The 22,661-nt window shown below is 38.7% G+C and overlaps 4 protein-coding genes across 5 annotated transcripts in view; 1 reads left to right on the forward strand and 3 right to left on the reverse strand.

The window, feature by feature from the left end:
* LOC106084195 (protein apnoia) overlaps positions 1–22,661 on the reverse strand; it is a 123,650-nt gene that overhangs the window by 24,430 nt on the left and 76,559 nt on the right. The window lies entirely within an intron of this gene.
* LOC106083920 (wnt inhibitor of Dorsal protein-like) lies at positions 1,107–2,114 on the reverse strand. Its single transcript, XM_013247245.2, has one exon. The coding sequence runs from the start codon at positions 2,112–2,114 to the stop codon at positions 1,107–1,109; it is 1,008 nt and encodes a 335-aa protein (XP_013102699.2).
* Positions 10,512–11,510, reverse strand: LOC106083930 (wnt inhibitor of Dorsal protein-like). Its single transcript, XM_013247256.1, has one exon. It carries the CDS (start codon positions 11,508–11,510, stop codon positions 10,512–10,514), a length of 999 nt encoding a protein of 332 aa, XP_013102710.1.
* The window catches only part of LOC106083937 (glutamyl aminopeptidase), a 34,194-nt gene continuing 32,618 nt past the window's right edge, over positions 21,086–22,661 (forward strand). Inside the window, exons 1-2 of the mRNA XM_059363788.1 lie at positions 21,086–21,153; positions 21,221–21,456. Of these exons, the coding sequence (XP_059219771.1) occupies positions 21,238–21,456 (219 nt within the window). The 5' untranslated portion in view covers positions 21,086–21,153; positions 21,221–21,237. The remainder of the gene's footprint in view (positions 21,154–21,220; positions 21,457–22,661) is intronic.

The following is a 22,661-nucleotide window of genomic DNA, read 5'->3' on the forward strand; positions in this document are numbered from 1 at the left end:
CACAGCTATATCCAAATATAGGCCGATTTAATTCATAGTAAGGTCAGATGTTGGGAGGCCTAAAACTACTCATTGTTTTAAATTTCAGCGAAATCGGATAAAAAATAAAGCTTTTATGGGCTTCAGACCCTTTATTTGGAGATCGGTCTGTATGGCATCTATATCTAAATATAGTCCGATTTAATCCATATTAAGGTCAGATGTAGGGAGGCCTAAAACTACTCATTGCTTCAAATTTCAGCGAAATCGAATAAAAAAATAAAGCATTTATGGGCATTAGACCCTATATCATCAGATCAGTCTATATAGCAGCTATATTCAAATATGGTCCGATTTGGCCCGTTCAAGAACTTAACCAGCGTGCACTATAAAACGTATTTCTGCTTAATATCTCAATTTTTGAAGGCTGCAGAGCGGATAGACGGACAGACACACGGACATCGTTAATTCGTCTGAACCGATATGGCCCATTTGCAAACCCCAATGACCTACATCAATGAGAAGTATCTGTGCAAAATTTCAAGCGGATTCATTATTCGTTCGGCCGCTGTCGTAATTTGCACAGATGGATGAACACGGCAAGACGATGTAGAATATTAGGTGGCAGTTACATATTTCGAGGTGTTTGAAACGAAATGACTGGATTAGTATACTCTCATCCTATGGTGGTGGGTATAAAAAGAGCGCAACACTACACTATGCCAAAATAGTTATACCGTGATTATGGTGGCTCCGTAGTGCTTCGGGGATGGGTTGCCTCTCAATAAGTGTTTTTTTCAAGATGCAAGGTGGGAGATAGAATTACATACTTTGAGGGATAACCGAGCGTATACTTTTTAAAAACTTGCCTGTCCGTAGATATGTTAGAGTGACTTGTACTGATTATTAAATTAAGAAACAGGAAAATAAGTTTTAGTTGGAAAAAAAGATGTAGATTGATTTATTGTATATTTTCATAAATTAAATAAATAATTTTATACCAAAAATATTATGCATAAATTAATAATTGAAAATTGTACAAAAAATAATAATTAAAAACTAATTTTTCTGGCTGAACCTAGAGATCTCGTCCAGCGAGTGAATTCGTGTACAATTTCCAGCTTCGCTTAGTAGCAAAAATGTTGCTGTTGGACGGCCACACACATTTCGCATTGAACTTGGAAGCCCCATGTCAATTTGCAATTGCAACGACTTTCGGTTAGAATATTTTGGGATCGTACACTGTAGCCGCATTCAGTGCAAAGTTGGCGACATTTCAAGCGTTCCTCTTCGGACAGGGGCTCACCAGTGGGTCCCACTGAACATTGGCGTCCACGCATGCCATTCCAAAAAGGCACTGCATCCGGTTCACAATAGTTGGGCGAATCATTCATGTAGACTAAAACGTCTAGCGGAATATTGTCCCACATGACGCGGGAGTTTTCTGGTGTATTGCTTAACTCCAAACCTTCATCGTACATTTGTCGAATATCCTTGGCAATTTCCTCAAAAGGTTTGAGGGTATGCAGGCATATTTCCTTGCCACAGTTGCCCCTTGGTCCCATGATGGCGCAAGCACATTGCTTGTTAAGAGATTTCTCCATTAGATTGGTAATGGCTCTGTAGTTATGTCCCGATAGTTTTCCATAAAAATCATCAGAGAAGTCAATGTGTGCATGACTACGGAAAAGTTTTTCTGCCTCCTGGGGATTGTCGGAGCACTGCGACGCAAAGGATTTATCCGATGATGAACCACATCCTGCTATTATGCCACTGGTACAGTCTTTGGTGATGGTGTACAAAACAGCTGCAGTAGAAATGGCAGTCACATATGCATCCTCGCGATCCATTAGAACAGCTTTTGTAGTGCGTCTGCGTATAAAGTCTGATGTGGGGCAATTCCAACGATCCCATTTGAATGCCATTTGGCAGCTCTCCAGGGCGATTTTCATACTTGCAGCCATCGCCGTTTCCAGGGAGAAAGGCATCTGAAGTTGTCCATAGATTTTGTTGGCATATTGACTCTGGCCGGCTATATAATTCAATTTGTCCAGCAAAGTTCCACGAGCTTCAATGCTGTAGGATAGGGTGGCGATGACGAAGATTGGGATAATAATAAAAATTCTGTGATACATTGTACTCTTTGTTCGTTGTTGTGTTGTGAATGTGTAAAAGTTGAATGATGTCTGCCAATAACAGTCCCAGGGTATTTATACGGCACAGGTAGCGACATTGTTCTGTGTTCTAATTTGGTAAAGTTTCATTTCCCATATGGGGAAGTCATGATATTAAAACCGGAAATTTTGTGTTGGGTTTCGTGCTGCGTAAATCCCATCTCACGCTCCTGAGTTAACCGCATAGTAAACTCATAAAGCCACTCACAATGAGAGCTTTAGGTAAAATATGTCCTCACATTCCCACGGCCCTTGATATTCATTGATAAAATTGCCTGCTCGGCATGGCAATGTGGTTCAGAGGCGCCAGCCAGTCAACTTCAGGTATCGGATAATTTTATAAGGATTCCTATAGAATGTCCTTACGAATTTACTAATGTTAATAGATTATCTAGGTATGTCAGCGTTCTAATGTTAGTTAATCATCTTAATTTGGTAAACACTAATGGAAATTGCCTGTTTTTAGATTTAATAAGGAAGAACACAACTAAAATAAGGCGGGAAATTGTCAGACCGGAAAATATGTATGTTTATCAGCGATCAGTTATCACTGCCAGATTCTGGTTGCAAATTTTACCTGGTTTTTACAACATTTTTCCACCAAGGGTAAAACCAGGCATTCATGCGGGGAGGAAAAAGAAACTGAAGTTGTTAAAAATCTTATTGAAAATTGAAAACATGATTCCCATATGGCAAAGATAAGTCTTATAGAAATTCAAATACTCAGCATATGTGTGAGCAGCCAGACATACAGGGTGGCTGATGAATATTGCTACAATGATGAATATTGCTACATTTTTTTTTCGGTGTATGGAATACATTTTTCTTTTATTCATGTTAAATTAAATTATTAAATTAATTATTAAATTATTATTAATTAAATTAATTAATTAATTAATTAAATTAATTATTAAATTATTATTATTAAATAGAAAAAAAGTTATTACATTTTTTTTTGGTAGCGGCTTTCATCAGCCACCCTGTATGACAAAGTATTGCACTGCAGGACTCACCAGAAATTGCTAAGATCAAAATCGTTACTATAACAAATTACGTGCACCATATAATACATTGTCGCATTAAATACGGTAACAACCCACAGACAAATGAAATTGAGGCTTATCTCTTTTCTACGGGCAAAAGCATTTTCCCATAGGTATGAAACAATCCTCTTCACATTTTTGCACTATTTATAGTAAATGCTTCAAGCATTTTAATTATTGTACAAAAATTGATTAGAAAATCTTCATCATAGGAATCTTAAGCCTCTTGTAGTATTTATTAAGTTTAGTATTATAGGGCTTTCCAATAAGAGGTTTTATTTCGGTATTCAGAGAAAAATTCCATTTTTTGAAATGAACGATCATAATGAAATCATATCCTCCACCATAGGATGGGGGTATACTAATTCGTCTTTCTGTTTGTAACACCCCGAAATATGAGTCTGAGACCCCATAAAGTATATATTCTTGATCGACATGTCATTTTAAGTCGATCTAGCCATGTCCGTCCGTATGTCGAAAGCACGCTATATTTCGAAGGAGTTAAGCTAGCCGCTTGAAATTTCGCACAAATGCTACGGAGCCCAGAGGTTAGCATGTCCGCCTATGACACTGAACGCCTGGGTTCGAATCCTGGCGAGAGCATTAGAAAAAATTTTCAGCGGTGGTTTTCCCCACCTAATGCTGGTAACATTTGTGAGGTACTATGCCATGTTAAACTTCTCTTCAAAGAGGTGTCGCACTGCGGCACACCGTTCGGACTCGGCTATAAAAAGGAGACCCCTTATCATTGAGCTTAAACTTGAATCCGACTGCTCTCACTGATTTGTGAGAAGTTTGCCCCCGTTCCTTAGTGGAATGTTCATGGGCAAAATTTGCAATTTTTATACCCTCCACCATAAGATGGGGGGTATACTAATTTCGTCATTCTGTTTGTAACTACTCGAAATATTCGTCTGAGACCCCATAAAGTATATATATTCTTGAACGTCGTGACATTTTATGTCGATCTAGCCATGTCCGTCCGTCTGTCCGTCCGTCCGTCCGTCCGTCTGTCTGTCGAAAGCACGCTAACTTCCGAAGGAGTAAAGCTAGATGCTTGAAATTTTGCACAAATACTTCTTATTAGTGTAGGTCGGTTGGTATTGTAAATGGGCCATATCGGTCCATGTTTTGATATAGCTGCCATATAAACCGATCTTGGGTCTTGACTTCTTGAGCCTCTAGAGTACGCAATTCTTATCCGATTGGAATGAAATTATGCATGACGTGTTTTGCTTTGATATCCAACAACTGTGCTAAGTATGGTTCAAATCGGTCCATAACCTGATATAGCTGCCATATAAACCGATCTTGGGTCTTGACTTCTTGAGCCTCTAGCGTGCGCAATTCTTATCCGATTGGAATGAAATTTTGCACAACGTGTTTTGTTATGATATCCAACAACAGTGCCAAGTATGGTTCAAATCGGTCCATAACCTGATATAGCTGCCATATAAACCGATCTTGGGTCTTGACTTCTTGAGCCTCTAGAGTGCGCAATTCTTATCCGATTGGAATGAAATTTTGCACGACGTATTTTCTTATTATATCCAACAACAGTGCCAAGTATGGTTCAAATCGGTCCATAACCTGATATAGCTACCATATAAACCGATCTTGGGTCTTGACTTCTTGAGCCTCTAGAGTGCGCAATTCTTATCCGATTGGAATGGAATTTCGCACGACGTGTTTTGTTATGATACCCAACAACTGTGCCAAGTATGGTTCAAATCGGTCCATAACCTGATGTAGCTACCATATAAACCGATCTTGGGTCTTGACTTCTTGACCCTCTAGAGGGCACAATTCTTATCCGATTTGAATGAATTTTTGCACGAAGTATTTCGTTATGATATCCAACAACTGTGCCAAGTATGGTTCAAATCGGTTCATAAACTGATATAGCTGTCATATAAACAGATCTGGGGATTTGATTTCTTGAGCTTCTAGAGGGCGCAATTCCTATCCGATTTGGCTGAAATTTTGCATGACGTATTTTATTTTTACTTTCAACAACTGGGTCAAATAAGGTTCAAATCGGTTCATAGCCTGATATAGCTGCCATATAAACCGATCTGGGATCTTGACTTCTTGACCCCTAGAGGTCGCAATTATTATCCGATATGCCTGAAATTTTGTACGACTGATCCTCTCATGACCATCAACAAACGTGTTTATAATGGTCTGAATCGTTCTATAGCCCGATACAGATCCCATATAAATCGTTCTCTCTATTTTACTTCGTGAGCCCCAATGGACGCAATTCTCATACGAATTGGCTGAAATTTTACACAGGTCTCCAACATATAATTTAATTGTGGTCCGAACCGGACCATATCTTGATATCGTTTTAATAGCAGAGCAACTCTTTTCTTATATCCTTTTTTGCCTAAGAAGAGATGCCGGGAAAAGAACTCGACAAATGCGATCCATGGTGGAGGGTATATAAGATTCGGCCCGGCCGAACTTAGCACGCTTTTACTTGTTTACTTTTTATTAGTGTAGGTCGGTTGGGATTATAAATGGGCCAAACTGGTCCACGTTTTGATATAGCTGCCATATAAACCGATCTTGGACTTCTTGAGCCAATATAGCGCACAATTCTCATCCGATTTGGCTGAAATTTTGCATGAGTTGTTTTGTTATGACTTCCAATGTCTGTGCTAAGTATGGCGCAAATCGGTACATAACCTGATATAGGTTACGTTAGGTTGAAAAGAGGGTGCAGATATTAATCCGCCCCATGTCTCTATGGACATACACCTAAGCCAGTAATCGGCTTGTTGTGCGCTCTAAAAACTATAAAGTAACCTCTAAAAAGAATATTTTAAGTTAGGAATTCCTTGCTACTTACAAAATCCTTAATTGTTTTCAATGCCACTCCCCTAAGTTGGTTCATGTTTGATATTGTGTCTCCACCTAAGTACCAGTGTCTGTCGGACGCGATAGCCGGGCAATGATGAAGGAAATGCTCCAACGTCTTATCATCATCCCCGCATGCCCTACACATGCTATCCGCACCGATTTTACATAAGTGAGCTCCTAGTCCTATGTGTCTCGTTATGATAGCTATACTGACCTCCTTCTTGCTTCCTTTCAGTAATAGCCTCGTCTCCTCACGATCTGGATCCCCCCATAGGATTTTCGCCATCCTACCGGCCGTTTCACTGTTCCACAATGTTGCATGCGCATTCGTGGTCTACTCCCTTAACTCGGACTGCGTCGACCCGAAAGGCTTCGGTTTAACCAAGTTTATTGAAGGTAGACTTCTGGCCTGCATCGCCAAATTGTCTGCCCTTTAATTTTTCCTTACTCCGTTATGGCCCGGCACCCAAACGATGTGGATTTTCCCATCCTAAGAGAAGGCGTTAATCTCCTTCTTACACTGGTAGACTGTTCGTGACCTTATCGTCCTGGTTGTTATTGCCCTTATGGGAATTTTACTGTCGGTAAAGATGTTCACACTCGACGTCCTCGCATTAGCACCACACCAATTCACGCATTCCGTGATCGGCCGGATCTCCGCCTACAGGACCGTATTATGATCAGGCAGCCTAAAACAGATGTCAGTCCCTGGGTTTTCAATGTACACCCCAGGCCCACTCTGTCCTCTAGCTTTGATCCATCCGTGTAACATGATCTTCCAGATGGCAATACTAAGGTTCCGTCAATCCAAGACCATGCCGATGGCAGCAGTGCTTCGCATTAGATTTCAAGGTTCATCTCAGGTATCCGATCGGAAACCTCTCCCCTTCCTTCCAGGTTTCCTATCGTCGCCTCGATTATACCGCGAGCTGCTCCCATCCTCAATCCATTCTCCCATCGCCTTAAGTCTCATAGCCGTAGTGGCTGCCTCACACTTAATCTGTATGCCAATGCCATATAAACCGAACTGGGATCTTGACATCTTAAGCCTGTAGAGGGCGCAATTCTCATCCGATTTGGCAGAAATTCTGTACAACGGCTTCTCTCATAACCTTCAACATATGTGATCAATATGGACTGAATCAATCAATAGCTTGATACAGCTCCCATATAAATCGATCTCTCGATTTTGCTTCTTGAGCCCCTACAAGGCGCAATTTTTTTCCGAATGAATTGAAACATTACACAATGACTTCTACAATGTTCTGCATTCATTTATGGTATGAATCGGACTATAACTTGATGTAGTCGCAAACTAGCCTTAGAAATGGGAATATCTCTAAATGTTAAACTTTTTTATGTTAATACTAATGTTAAGATTTAAATTTTTTTTTTTTCAAAAATAATATGACAGTTATCTGTATAGCAAAATAAGAATCAATCACCGATCGAAATTTAAAATCAGATGCGACAATTTTGCTTGTTGGCGTAGCCACACACACGACCCAAAAAGGCTTTAGTTTTGCGAACTGTGAAGGCAAGTTTTTCCCATTATGGCGTAGTTTTTCATTCCAAATAACACCTATTATTGGAAAACCTTTTAACATACATGTATTAATCTAAAAACCAAACTCATCCTACGAATTTGGATTGCCAAAATAATTATTCGTAGGTCGGTTGGGATTGCAAATGGGACAAGCAGCCAGTTTGGCCAAATGCTTACTTTTGATTTCACAAAATGAGTTGTACAACTTGAAAAGTGTAATCTCTAAGTCGGACGAAAATTGTTCGTGATTTGACAAAAATTTTTATGTTGCCAAAAATCGAAAATACAAATAATTCAATGCGAATACTCACATGGAATATCCATTTTATTAATGATATCCACTTTGGTAACTCCATGTCCATGGGAAAATTCAGTCATCATTACCTGGGCGTCTCTTTAAGTCTGCAGAGTTATGCGCTCGTGAAATTGGACTTTCGGCATACAAAAGCAAAACGAAATTTCCGGCTTTTTAGGAAAACTTCCCCGTGTGGGAAAACACTTAGCATCAAATTGGAAGAAATTAATATCTTCTACCTGAATTCAAACTCTCTTATTGGCAAAATTTTCCTACGCCCAAGAGCGATACAATAAGAATCATAAGAGAAGATTTAAACACTGCGGCAACATTTTGTTTTTTTACGCAAGTTATAAACGTATACTTATATGAAATTAATTAATTAATGTTGAATAGCACAAAGGCTATCTAAAACTAGAGAGCATTGAATTTTGGCCAAGGATTTTGTTAAATACAGTAGACTTGGGAGATAATGACTGAAAAAACTTCCTTTAAAAAAATTCACTTTACATAGGTTGGGAAACATTTTTATACCCACCACCGAAGGATGTCGGTATATTCATTTTGTCATTGCGTTGGCAACACATCGAAATATCCGTTCCCGACCATATAAACCATATATATTCTTGAACAGCGTAAAAATCTAAGACGATCTAGCCATGTCCGTCCGTCTGTCTGTTGAAATCACGCTACAGTCTTTAAAAATAGAGATATTGAGCTGAAACTTTGCACAGATTCTTTTTTTTGTCCATAAACAGGTTAAGTTCCAAGATGGGCTATATAGGACTATACCTTCATATAGCCCCCATATACATCGATCAGTCGATTTAGGGTCTTAGGCCCATTAAAGCCACATTTATTATCCGATTTTGTTCAAATTTGGGACAGTGAGTTGTGTTAGACCACTCGACATCTTTTTTTCAATTTGGCCCAGATCGGTTCAGATTTGGATATAGCTACCATATAGACCGATCTCTCCATTTAAGGTATTGGACCCATAAAATGCGCATTTATGGTCCGATTTTGCCAAAATTTGGACAGTCAGTTGTGTTAGGCTCTTCGACTTCCTTCTTCTAATTAACCTAGATCGGTCCAGATTTAGATATAGCTGCCATATAGACCGAACTCTCGATTTAAGAATTTGAAATTGGGGATAGTGGGATAAGTTAATCCCCTCGATATCCTTCTGGCGCAGATCGGTCTAGGTTTGGATATAGCTGCCATATAGACCGATCTCTCGAGTTAAGGTCTTTGGCCCATAAAAGGCGCATCTATTATCCGATTTCGCCGAAATTTGGGACAGTGAGTTGTGTTAAGCCCTTCAACATTATACTTCATTTTGGCTCAGATCGGTCCAGATTTGGATATAGCTACCATATAGATCGATCTCTCGATTTAAGGTTTTGGGCCTCTAAAAGGCGCATTTATTGTCCGATTTTGCCAAAACTTGGGACAGTGAGTTGAGTAAAACCCTTCGCCATCTCTCTTTAATTTGGCCCAGATCGGTTTAGATTTGGACATAGCTGCCATATAGACCGATCTCTCGATTTAAGGTCTTGCGCCCATAAATAGCACATTTATTGTCCGATTTTGCTGAAATTTGGGTCAGTGAGTTGAGTTAAACCCTTCGACATATTTCTTTAATTTGGCTCAGATCGGTTTAGATTTGGACATAGCTACCATATTGACCGATCTGCCGATTTAGGGTCGTAGGCCTAATTATTATCCGATTTTGCTGAGATTTAGGACTGTGAGTTGTGCTATGCCCTTCGACATCCTTATTTAATTTAATTTGGTCCAGATCGGTCCAGATTTGGATATAGCTGTCATATAGACCGATCTCTCGATTTAAGGTTTTGGGCCCATAAGAGGCGCATTTATTGTCCGATTTTGCCAAAACTTAGGACAGTGAGTTATGTTAAGCCCCTCAACATACTTCTGCAATATGGCACAGATCGGTCCAGATTTGGATATAGCTGTCATATAGACCGATCTCTCTAGTTAAGTTTTCGGACCCGTAAAAGGCGCATTTATTGTCCGATTTCGCCGAAATTTGGGACAAGAGTTCACCCAGGTGATTCCTTTCCAAAATACATGTAGTTTAGGGCTACCTGGATTTGCTCTCGACGGGAAATAACAGGATTTGTAGTGGAAATCTTGGGAACATTTGACAAGTTGCCACCCCTTTCCGTGTTTAAAATTTTCAGGCTTAGTTTCATGACATTTAAGAGTGTTTTAATTAATTTCAGAAGTTTTCCAAAATTTTTTTTCCTAGCCCGCAAGTTTTTTTAAAGTTCATAATTGGACATTATCATTGAGCTTAAACGTGGACTCGGACAGCTTGAGTGATAAGCGAGAGGTTTTCTACTGTTCGTTAATGGGCAAATTTGTATATTTGGACTTCAATAAAAAATACATGGAGTTTTAGTATAGAAATATTTAAATTGTAAAAATTAAATATTTTGAAATATATTTTTCTTAAGTTTATATAAATTATTTATAAATTATGTAAATAAATATTTGTTTTATATATATAACATCGTTATGGAAATTATCGAAAGCCTCGTCCTGCGAGTGTAATTCAGTGGTTATTGAAACATCCATTATCATTAATAACAATAGTGGAGCTTTTGGACTGTTACACACATTTCGCATTGGACTTGGAAGCCCCAGGTGAATTTGCAATTGCAACGAGTTTCGGTCATTACACTTTGAGTTTCCACACTGTAGCCGCATTCGCTGCAAAGGTGACGGCACCTTAGACTGTCCTCTTCCGAAAGCGCCTCACCATTGTTAGCCATTGAACATTGGCGACCACGCATGCCATTCCAGAGAGGTACAGCATCGGGCTCACAATAGTTTGGAGAATCGTTCATATAGACCAAAACGTCTAGAGGAATATTCTCCCACATAATACGGGAATTTTCGGGGGTATTGCTTAGCTCCAGGCCTTCGTCGTACATCTGTCGAATGTCCTTGGCGATTTCCTCAAAAGGTTTAAGAGTATCCAGGCAAATTTCATTGGCGCAGACTCCACCGGGACCCATTACAGCACAAACACATTTTTTGGTAAGAGATTTCTGCAGTAGGTTGGTAATGGCTTTGTAATTCTGCTGAAATAGCTTGCCATAGAATTCATTTGAAAAGTCGGATTTTAAATGCTTTTTGAAAAGTTTTTCTGCCGCTTGGGGATTGTCCGAACACTGGGTGGTATAGGCACTATCGGAGCAAGAACCACATCCTGCTATAATGCCACTGGAACAGTTCTTGGTGATGGTGTATAACAAAGCTGCAGTTGAAATGGCATTGACATAGGCATCTTCCCGATCCATTAGAGGTGATTTCGAAGTGCGTCTGAGTATGAAATCCGATGAGGGACAATTCCAACGATCCCATTTGAAAGCTGATTGACAATTCTCCATGGCAATTTCCATACTTGAAGCCATTACTGTATCCAGGGAGAAGGGTAACTGCAGTTGTGCATAGATTTGGTTGGCATATTGACTCTGACCGGCAATGTAATTGAATTTGTCCAGCAAAGAAACACGGGCCTCAGTGCTCCAAGCTAGGGCGACCATGACGATGGCAGTGATGATTTTGTGATACATTTTCCTTAAAATGTCTTGTTGCTTCAATTGATCTTAACGCTGAGGGTTGTGAAAGTCGAATGATGGCTGCCAATAAGAGTCCCTATCTATTTATATTGCCCAGGTAGCGAATGCTGGTTGCTGATTCCTATTTGTTCCAATTTCACGTAGAATATTTTCCCATGTGGGGAAGTCTTGAAATGAACACCGGAAATTTTGTTTTCGTCGAGAATCCCAATATTATCGCACACGACCAATAAAATTACTAGGCCAGATTTATAAAGGCCAGGTAGATTTGGAAGAATTTCCCACTAACGGGAAAATTGTACCCCTGGAAATACTGAATAAATCCCTTGGAATTCATTGATAAATGGTTATTCCTTAAGAGTTGTCATTCAGTGGCGCCACCACATTCCAGGTAGACATCGATCACCATGTGTTTACAATTATTTGTTGCCGATTTTCGTGCTTCGATTGTAGTAATTGGTGATCAGTTGAAAGTTAGTCTGGGTAACGGATTAAATAAATTAATTTCCCAATATGAGCGTGGATGGGGTTTTTGTTGATGGAATTTCGTTAATATTTGCTAAGCAAAAAAAATTCCTTCGATTTTTAAAATATTTTGGCGACAGCTGGTCACCCTGGTGTTGGAGAATAGTGCTGGGGAATGATGAATTAGTTAGGAAAATCTTTTTGGATCCACACAACTCCTTCTGTCAATCAAAATGTTGATTGCGTTCCACCAGATCAGTCTATATGCTAGAAATTTGTCATAATGTTATGGTTTTTTCTTTTTTTCAAATGGGAAGAGATGTGTGAAGGGTAAATACCCAAATGGTAATTACCAGGTAGAATGGGTAAATACTGGGGTATTCATCCACAAAATTGGTAAAAACTTTGTTTCAGATATTTCTTGAATGTTGTAGCCATTAGCTGTTTAAAAACAGTTGAACCGAAATTCGGCAAATTTTTAGGGAATACTTCATGAACAGGGAATATTTTATGAACAGCTTTATACAATTTTAGTCCGATCAAAATGATTGTCTAAACTAGCAAGTCGAAATGTATCAACCATGATTTAGTACTTACATTTTGCGATTCTTACTTGAATAACGCACAACTATAATTTTAAGGCCATTGTGCACTCTTGAAGAAGATCTTGACCCGCTTACCTTCATTCCGCTACACCTAGCCTTGATGATGATGGCATCAAAGGTTTACCTCTTAGACAGAATAAAATCCAAGTAGCAGTGTCCCGACTAAAAAACAACAAGGCAGCAGGAGGCGACGGGTTGCCCGCTGAACTATTTAAGACCGGAGGCGACATGCTGATAAGGCGTATGCATCAGCTTATCTGCGCAATCTGGCTAGAAGAACGCATATCCGAAGATTGGATCCTCAGCATACAATGTCCCGTACACAAAAAGGAATGTGACAACTACACAGGAATAATTCTCCTTCCCATCACATACAAGATACTCTCAAGCGTACTGTGTGAAAGATTAAAACCTAATGTCAATGAGATAATTGGGCCCTATCAATGCGGTAAATAAACCCTGCTCCAGATATTCACACTGCGCCAAAACCAGGAAAAGACCCGAGAAGGACAAATCAACACCTACCACATCTTTGTTGACTACAAAGCCGCCTTCGATACTCCTTTACGTTCAAAGGTATTTCAAGCCATGTCTGAGTTTGGTATCCCTGCAAAATTTATAAGACTCTGCAGGATGACACTTGCTGATACGCGTTCCTCCTCCCATTTAATACCAAACGAGGTGAGGATTATACGAGATGCATATGTGAATAGATATGGCACACTAATCACAAGAGAACACATGCTGATCGCCTATGCCGACGACATCGATATCATAGGTCGGTCACCGAAAGTGGTAACTGCAGCCTTTGAAAGAATAGAAAGAGAGTCAGTGAAAATGGGTATGGCAGTAAATGGAGATAAGACGAAGTGGATGGTTTCAACTCCCAAAAAGCCTTGCACAACCGAGCAGATAAAGAAAATGGAGAAAGTTGGGAACCACAACTTTGAGACAGTCAGTAACTTTGTCTACCTCGGCACCGCTGTAACCGAAACGAATGACACCAGTTTTGAAATAAAGCGAAGAATAATACTGGCAAACAGATGCTAGTTGGACTAAGTGAGTTGGACAGAGCGCACAAGATCGAGGCGCTTGGAACGCTATTCTACGTTTGGCTAGTGGGACAATTAATCTGTCATAGCCAATTAAAGTAAGTAAGTAAAAGGATCATACTCAACACGGACGTCGAATGGATCTAATATAACTTCTTCTTTATTTACAAATCCTTTATTCGTTTATAGGTAATCATACAACATTATACCAAAAATGTTCTATACATAAACTATTTTTAGATGTGCAAAAATATGGTAATTGTAGTTATGCAGTTTGGAAGTAAAAAAATATGAAAAAGTGTATTTTCTGTATTTTTGAAAAAAAAAAAGTGTTTTTATTGATTAGTTTTAACTGAAAAAACATGCTTAACAAATATTTTCTTTCAAGAGGACATATTGCATATACGTTTTAAGTGAAATTTGAACAAGATATGTCAACTTAAACGGATGCTATATGTACTTTAAAATACAACCCCTCGAGTTCTAAAACTTCAAAGCCCAGATCCCCCATTTAGGTAATATTTATACCTTACACCTATAGGGTATTATAACTTAGTACATTTGTTTGTAACACCCAGAAGGAAGATAAGTATACCAATCGACTCAGAATCACTTTCCGATTTGATTTAGCTATGTCCGTCTGTCTTTCTGGTACAGGCATGTTATTCGGCCAAGAAACGAAGCCTATAGAAATTGGAAAAAATCGGTTCAGATTTGGATATAGCTCCCATATATATGTTCGTCCGATTTTCAGTAATACTGCAATAAAATGGTCATTTGTTAACCGATTCTCTCGAAATTCGGCAGGAAGGATTTTCTTATGACTCTAGACATTAAATTTCTTGGAAATCGGTTCAGATTTAGAAATAGTTCTCATATATATATATATCGCCTGATTTTCACTCCTAGAGCCACTGCAAGCGTTTAACTTTAACTTGTTTAACCAATCTTCCCAAAACTTCGTACAACGATTTCCCCGACGACTCCCACAATATCCATAAAGTTTGCTCGAAATCGGGTCAGATTAAGATATAGTTCCCATATATATGTTCGTCCGATTTGCAGTAATATTGCAATAAAATGGTCGTTTGTTAACCGATTCTTCTTAAGCCCCTCGAGGACCTAATTTTCACTAAAAAATTGTATGATCAAAAAGGGAAACACAAATTTTTCATGCTATCGATAGTAGGGAAAATAAATACCTTTTTTGATCTAATGGTTAACGCTATTTCATTTGTTTTTGGACAAACAAAATCTGTCAAATAAATGCGTCGTAGCCTAAATTTACGCCGCTTTATCTGTAAAACTAGAAATGACGGCTACCTGATACTTCAACAAGTAAAAAGGCGTTAAGTTCGACCGGGCCGAAGTTTTATAGAAATATGGTCCGAATCGGAACAAATTCGACACGGATATTGAGTGGTCTAATAAGTACAAGTCATTGTTCAATTTTGTAAAATGTTGGTCTTTTTGGTAGCCATATCCAAATATAGAACGATCTGAACCATATACGACACGGATGTCGAAAAGCCTAACATACTGTGTCAATTTCCGCGAAATCGGATTATAAATGTGCCTTTTATGGGGCCAAAACCTTAAATCGAGCGATCGGTCTATATGGCAGCTGTATTCAAATCTGCACCGATCTGGGCCAAATTGAAGGAGGATATTGACTGGTCTATCACAACTCAATGTCCCAAATTTCAGAAAAATCGGATAATAAATGTGGCTTTTATTGGCCTAAGACCCCAAATCGGCGGATTGGTCTATACGGCAACTATACCCAAATCTGAGCCGATCTAGGCCAAATTGAGGAAGGATGCCAAAGGGACAAACACAACTCACTGTTCCAAATTTCAGCAAAATCGGATAATAAATGTGGCTTTTATGGGCCTAAAATCCTAAATCGGCGGATCGGTCTATATGGGGGCTATATGAAGATATAGTCCGATATAGCCCATCTTCAAATTTAACCTGTTTATGGACAAAAAAAAAAAAGAATCTGTGCAAAGTTTCAGCTCAATATATCTATTTTTAAAGACTGCAGAGTGATTTCAACAGACAGACGGACGGACATTGCTAGGTCTTCTTAGATTTTTACGCTGATCAAGAATATATATACTTTATAGGGCCGGAAATGGATATTTCGATGTGTTGCAAACTGAATGAATGATAAAAAGCATTTGCTTCTGTGTTTATTTAAACAGAAAGTTATTCGTGACGTATATCAAGCGTAATAGTGTGATTGCGTTATATTTGGCAGGAAAATCCCAACCGGCTTTTGTTGGCGAACTCAGACTCTTCAAAGTGAACAAAATGCTTGTGTATTGCACCATAAATCGTGATAACGATATAGAGCGCTCCCAAACGCAATGAAGATGGCCCAACAAAAAAATGCGACAATACATGAAATGGTTCGGTTAGCAAAGGCTCGAATTCAACGAAATTAACAAAAAAAGTTTGGCTCGAGGGAGCAAAGGAGTTGCTGCGCTTGCGTGAACGTGGTAAATTTCTGAACATTTTGTTTTCTGACTAGACAAATTTCCCAACAGAAATTTGTAAACTCCAAAATCATCGTGTCTACTTAACCTAGCGCAAGTACAAGAATTTGAGCCTACGAATGGCCGCTCGAAGCAATTTTTCATCTCTACGGATGGTATGAGCAGCTGTGATCGCCGATCGTTTTCATCGACCTGGCGACAATGCAAATGCGACTTGTTATCAGGAAAACATTCTGAAGCTGCTTTGGAACGTGTAAACCAAGAATGACAAAAAATAATATTCAGCACATTATTTCATTCTCCTGTTCAAATTGCTACATGCCAATCCTATGGACTTTTCTATTTGAGCGATTGTAGAAAGCAAGGTAAAGACTAAAACATATGCTTGTATGGAAGCGCTGAAACAAGCCATTGTACTGGGCCCAACATTTTTGGCGATTATATTGAAGCAAAGCAATAGTTGGTCATATGGATTCTGATATTTAAAATGAGCTAAAGGTTGCCCGATTTTCTCCTAAAGAAGTTGAGATTTTGCAAACATTTTGAGCCGAGTTGACCTATAGCACAGCGACGGGCTGGTTCGTTTGGTTTGTGCTCTTTTATTTTGATCTTTAAAATCTTTCTGGGATTTTTCGAACAACGTCTAGCTCGCGATCATATTCAATGCTTTCTGCTCAAAGAATAGCATATCAAAGAACTTATAAAACTTATTCAAAGCACTTAGACTAGCATGGTGGATCTCGATTTCTGATACGCCATGTATCTTGGTCAAATTGGAGGCCACCGTAGCGCAGAGGTTAGTCTGTCCTTCCATACTATGAACAAAAATTACCATTGCCCATCCGCGCCTTTCATAAAAATTTGATTTCAGATGGCGTACAACTTAAAAATTAAGATATTTTTATGTTTTGGTTGAAGATTAATCCAAAATCCATTAATGTCATCAACTGGATTTCCACGAAATTTAATATAAGTAACGGCGACATTCAAATGACAAGACTAACAAGTAAGATCGTACTAAGTTCGGCCGGTCCGAATCTTATATACCCTCCACCATGGATCGCATTTGTCGAGTTCTATGCGCGGTATCTCTTTTTAGGCAAACAAATAATATTGAATAAGAATTGTTGTGCTATTGGAGCTTTTTCAAGTTATAGACCGATTCGGACCATAAATGAATGCTGAACATTATAGAAGTCATTGTGTAGTATTTCAGTTCATTCGGATAAGAATTGAGCCTTGTAGGGGCTTAAGAAGCAACATCGGGAGATCGGTTTATATGGGAGCTGTATCAAGCTATTGATCGATTCACCAAATTTCAGCCAAATCGGAAGAGAATTGCGCCATCTAGAGGCTCAAGAAGTTAAGATCCCAGATCGGCAGCTATATCAGGTTATTTGGCAGCTATATCAGGTTAGGTACCGATTTGCGCCATACCTGGCACAGTTATTGGAAGTCATAACAAAACACCTCATGCAAAATTTCAGCCAAATCGGATGAGAATTGTGCGCTCTATTGGCTCAAGAAGTCAAGATCCAAGATCGGTTTATATGACAGCTATACCAGATTATGAACCGATTGAAATCATACTTAACACAGTGATAACAAAACACTACGTGTAAAATTCCAGTTAAATCGGACGAGAATTGCGCCCTCTAGAGGCTCAAGAAGTCAAGACCCAAGTTCGGTTTATATGACATCTACACCAGATTATGAACCGATTTAAATCATACTTAACACAATTATTGGAAGTGATACCAAAACACTTCGTGCAAAATTTCAGTCAAACCGGACGAGAATTGCGATCTCTAGAGGCTCAAGAAGTCAAGACCCAATATGGGTTTATATGGCAGCTATATCAAAACATGGTCCGATTTGGCCCATTTAGAATCTCAACCACCCTACACTAATAAAAAGTATTTGTGCAAAATTTCAAGCGCCTAGCTTTACGCCTTCGAAAGTTAGCGTGTTTTCGAGAGACAGACGGACGGACGGACAGACGGACGGACATGACTTGATCGACTTAAAATGACATGACGTTCAGGAATATGTTTACTTTATGGTGGAGGGTATAACAAGTAAAAAGGCGTTAAGTTCGGACGGGCCGAACTTTGGATACCCACCACCTTGGGTATATATGTAAACCATACCTTATGTCCCATAGCAGTTATATCGAAATAAGTTCCGATTTGGACCAAATACTAATAAGTACAGTAGCTTAGCTAAAAATAAACCGATCTGAACCATATACGGCACGGATGTCGAAAAGCCTAACATGAGTCACTGTGTCAAATTTCAGTGAAATCGTCTTTTATGGGGCCAAGAGTTTAAATCGAGATATCGGTCTACATGGCAGCTATATGCAAATCTAGACCGATCTGGGCCAATTGCGAAAAAATGTCGGAGAGCCTAACACAACGCACTGTGCCAAACTTCGGCGAAATCAGACAATAAAAGTGACTTTTATGGGCCCAAAACCTTGAATCGAGAGTGGTCAATATTCCAATCTGGACCGATCTAGGCCAAATTGAAGAAGGATGTCGAAGAGCTTAACTCAACTCACTGTCTCAAATTTCAGCACTTTTATGGGCCTAAAACCTCAAACCATATATGGCAGCTATATCCAAATCTGGACCGATCTGTGCCATATTAAAGAAGTATGTCAAGGGGCTAAACTTATCTCACTGTCCCAAATTTAGGCGACATCGGACATAAAATTCGGCTTTTATGGGCGAACCGATCAGGGTTAAGGAAAGTATAGAAGGGCCTAACACAACTCACTGTCCCAATTTCCAGCAAAATCGGATACAAAATGTGGTGTTTATGAGCCTAAGACTCTAAATCGGCGGATCGGTCTTCATGGGGGCTATATGAAGATATAGAAAAAAAGAATCTGTGCAAAGTTTCAGCTCAATATCTCTATTTTTAAAGACTGTAGCGTGATTTCAACAGACAGACGGACGGACATGTCTAGATCGTTCTAGATTTTTAAGCTGATGAAGAATATTTATACTTTATAGGGTCGGAAATGGATATTTCGGTGGGTTGCAAACGGAATGACAAAATAAATATACGCCCATTCTTCGGTGGTGGGTATAAAAAATCTATTTAATAATTTGTGGGCAAACCTTAAAGAAAAGTGGCTTAAAAATGGCAGGAAAAAAAGTCGTTTCCCAAAAAAACGAAAGAGTGTGGTTATCTACTGAGACCGTTATTAAACTAATAGATAGCAATATAGTTAGGCCAAGAGGTCACCCATATGTTAGTTACAGAGAGGGAAGTGAGCGACAAAAGTAGGAGATTACTTCGAAAGTGTCGTCGGAACACGGACACAATACCTAGTTTTTGATTCATGCTGCTTCTGTTACGTCCAATATATATAGATATACTTAGGAGCCCTAAAAGGCCAAAGCGGATGAAAGGTATATATTGCAGCTATATCTAAATCTGAATCGATTTTGATAAAATTTTGCCCACATATTGGGACGTCAAATAAAACATCTCATGTCAAATTTAAAGAGTTGTAAAGATCGGACCAAAATTGTGGCTCCTACAACTTTAAAAGTTCATATTGCATGAATGATATATATGGGAGTTATATCTTTATCTGAACCGATATGAACCAAATGTGGTGGATTTAGTTCTAGGCCCATTATAAACATGTTTACGGAATTTTGAAGATCTAACTTTCTCCTGTGATATAGAAGTTTGCTCCTGTTCCTTAATAGAATGTTCATGGTCAATTTTTCATTTGCATATAGTTAAGATATCGGTATAACTCCCTTTTTCCAGATTGCTAAATGCTAACTTAAAATGCTTGTATACCCTAAAAAATCTTTCGAATAGCCAATGTTCCATTTGAAAAACCCAAATTCCTGTCGATTATATGTTTCGTTTCCATTTATATTTGCTTCACAATTTTTCATTTTCCCGTCTATGAAGTAAATCATATTGGAATTTTACATTAATTGGGGAAGTTTTTGCTCAAGACCATGGAAAATCTTGGTGTTGGGTATTAACATCATCAAGGAAAATACCTAATCCTTAATTAGGGCGCGAAGGAGTAAAACCGGAAAAGAAGTTTAACTTTTTGCATTTTCGGTCAATCACCCTTAGGAATTTTTACCTGGTTTTTACCAAAGATTTTCGTGCCGCATTTTCCATCCACTCTTAAGCAGGTAGAATAAGGTTCAATATTGGGTATATAGGGATAAGGATAAGTATTGGCAAAAATCTTATTGAAAATTCAAAACATTGCAGTCATATGAAGGGTATGTCAGGAGGGAGTTCTGCTGTGCAGTTTTTGGGATTTTAGAATTTTGAGAGAAAATTTCGTTGCTTATGGGTATGTTTAGGGAAAAATAACCAGAAAGGGAAATTGATGATTTATGCAAATGGGAAAAGTCTAAAGCACTTGGAAAATTTATGTTCAAACTGAGCGCAAATGCTTCACAAAATACACATTTTCAAATAATGTGGCAATTTATAACAAAATTTGGGATATTGTAGAGGGGCATTTTGAGCATTTTTATGCTCTAATTTACTTAAATTAAAACAAACAAAACGAAGTATGTGAATATGTTTAAACGTATTTTAAAATTAATCCATAACGCCATTCAGCCACGTTTATGGGCCATTGCAAGTGTTACCGAAATGCCAAACTACCTGACATTTGATTAGCAATTGTAATTTATTTCGCTTATCTGGTTGATATTGGCACAAAAGCCAGCCTAAAAAATAATCCCATGTTGCTAATTTTTACGAGAGCGTCTACACATAAAGCGTGTTAGTAGCGTCGTGGTTGGTGGTGGTCTTGGTATTGTGGCCGCAGCCGATAAGATTAGTAATCTTCAATGATGATAATTTTTATTAGAATCAAACTCAATTATGATAAACTCACTACTGCCATACGCCCCATGTATTGATTGCAGCACAAAAGTTGACAAATATTTCCTAGGCATCAGTTGTGTTTGGCAGGCCGTACAAGACGGTAGGAATCTTCTATAGTGGAACGGTAAGTGTAAAAGGACATTTTAAGATAATCAAGTTTCTGAGAGGTTCCCCCCTTTATTTCATTGTAGCCAATCACACACACAAAATGCTAGTAGCTGGGAAATTCGTGACTATTATTCTGGGTATGGCCCTAACGGCCTTTACCGTATCCACAATTGTCTTGGCTGTACAAAAATCAAATTTAAAATCCGAATTGGAGGAAACTAGGGACAAATTAGATAAACTGGAAGAGGCTCTAAAGACTACGACAACGACCACAACAACGACCGCCTCACCGCCAACAACGGAAGATCCTTCAGAACAGGTAGGCTATTTTTTAAAGCAAACTACAAATAATTGCCCCCTTGAGCAACCTGTTAAGAAACGCAGGGAGAAATATTTGGGAGAAAAAATGATTTTGACAAAATGGTTTTGCCAAAATTTGATTCCGGGTATTCAGCGTGCTAGGTGGACAAGTGAAACTAAATGAAATGCAAATGTGCGCATGAACATTCCACTAAGGAACAGGAGAAACTTCTCACATATCAATGAGTACTGTCCGATTGAAGTTTAAGGTCAATGATAAGGGGCCTCCCATTTATAGCCGAGACCGAACGGCGTACCGCTGTGCAACACCTCTTTGGGGAGAAGTTTTTACATGTCATAGTGCCTCACAAATGTCGCCAGTATAAGGAGGGGATAACCACCGTTGACAATTTTTTCTGATGTTCTCGCCAGGATTGGAACCCAGACGTGCTAATCTGTGCGCTACGACGGAACTAAACGCCCCTTTTTGTTTCTACTGTTAAAATAGTTCTACATGGATCACCCTTAAGGAATATATGTATATATCAAATGATACCTCCCATTTAGCCGTTGGTCAATCAGTTTGAGTAGTTCTAACCGAGCAGCTAGTTACAGAATAACACATTTAAGGATAACTACAAGGGAATATTTTTGATATTCTTGCCAGATAGATTTCAGACTCAGGCAGTTCTCATTATAATTTATTGCTTTAATGGATTCAACTCAATTCGGTTTTTGGAATATCCCCACAAAAGAAATATTAGCAATTTATTGCTTATGCGGTTGCTTAGTGATAACAACTGATTTGTCACCATTGGACTTTCAGTAACAAATCGACAAAATTAGTGCATAAATGGTTTGCTACAACTTTATTATCGCTTATGATTATGACTGGCTTCGTTATCGGTAAAAATCAATTAACTTTGAAGAACATCTGCGTAACTATTGAAAGAAGTATTGTTTACGATTTCAATAGTGCGATGGTTAAATTGTTTTTATGGCAAATAATTTATGGGCCCCAATATGTGCGACAAGTATGTGACGTCAAGGAAAAGTTTTTTAAGGATTCTTTGAAAAACGGGCATGTTTTTTCAACCAAAAGCGGCAACGTGAATGTTTTCTTATCCCGATTTTTAAACTAGTTAGTTAAAGTTACCTATATAAAAATAAAAAGACGGCTTAATTTGCTAAAGGCAAAAAATCAATGAAATTTTCTTAATAATG

This window comes from Stomoxys calcitrans, chromosome 2 (genome assembly GCF_963082655.1).
Source record: "Stomoxys calcitrans chromosome 2, idStoCalc2.1, whole genome shotgun sequence".
In the NCBI taxonomy this organism is placed as follows: Eukaryota; Metazoa; Arthropoda; class Insecta; order Diptera; family Muscidae; genus Stomoxys; species Stomoxys calcitrans.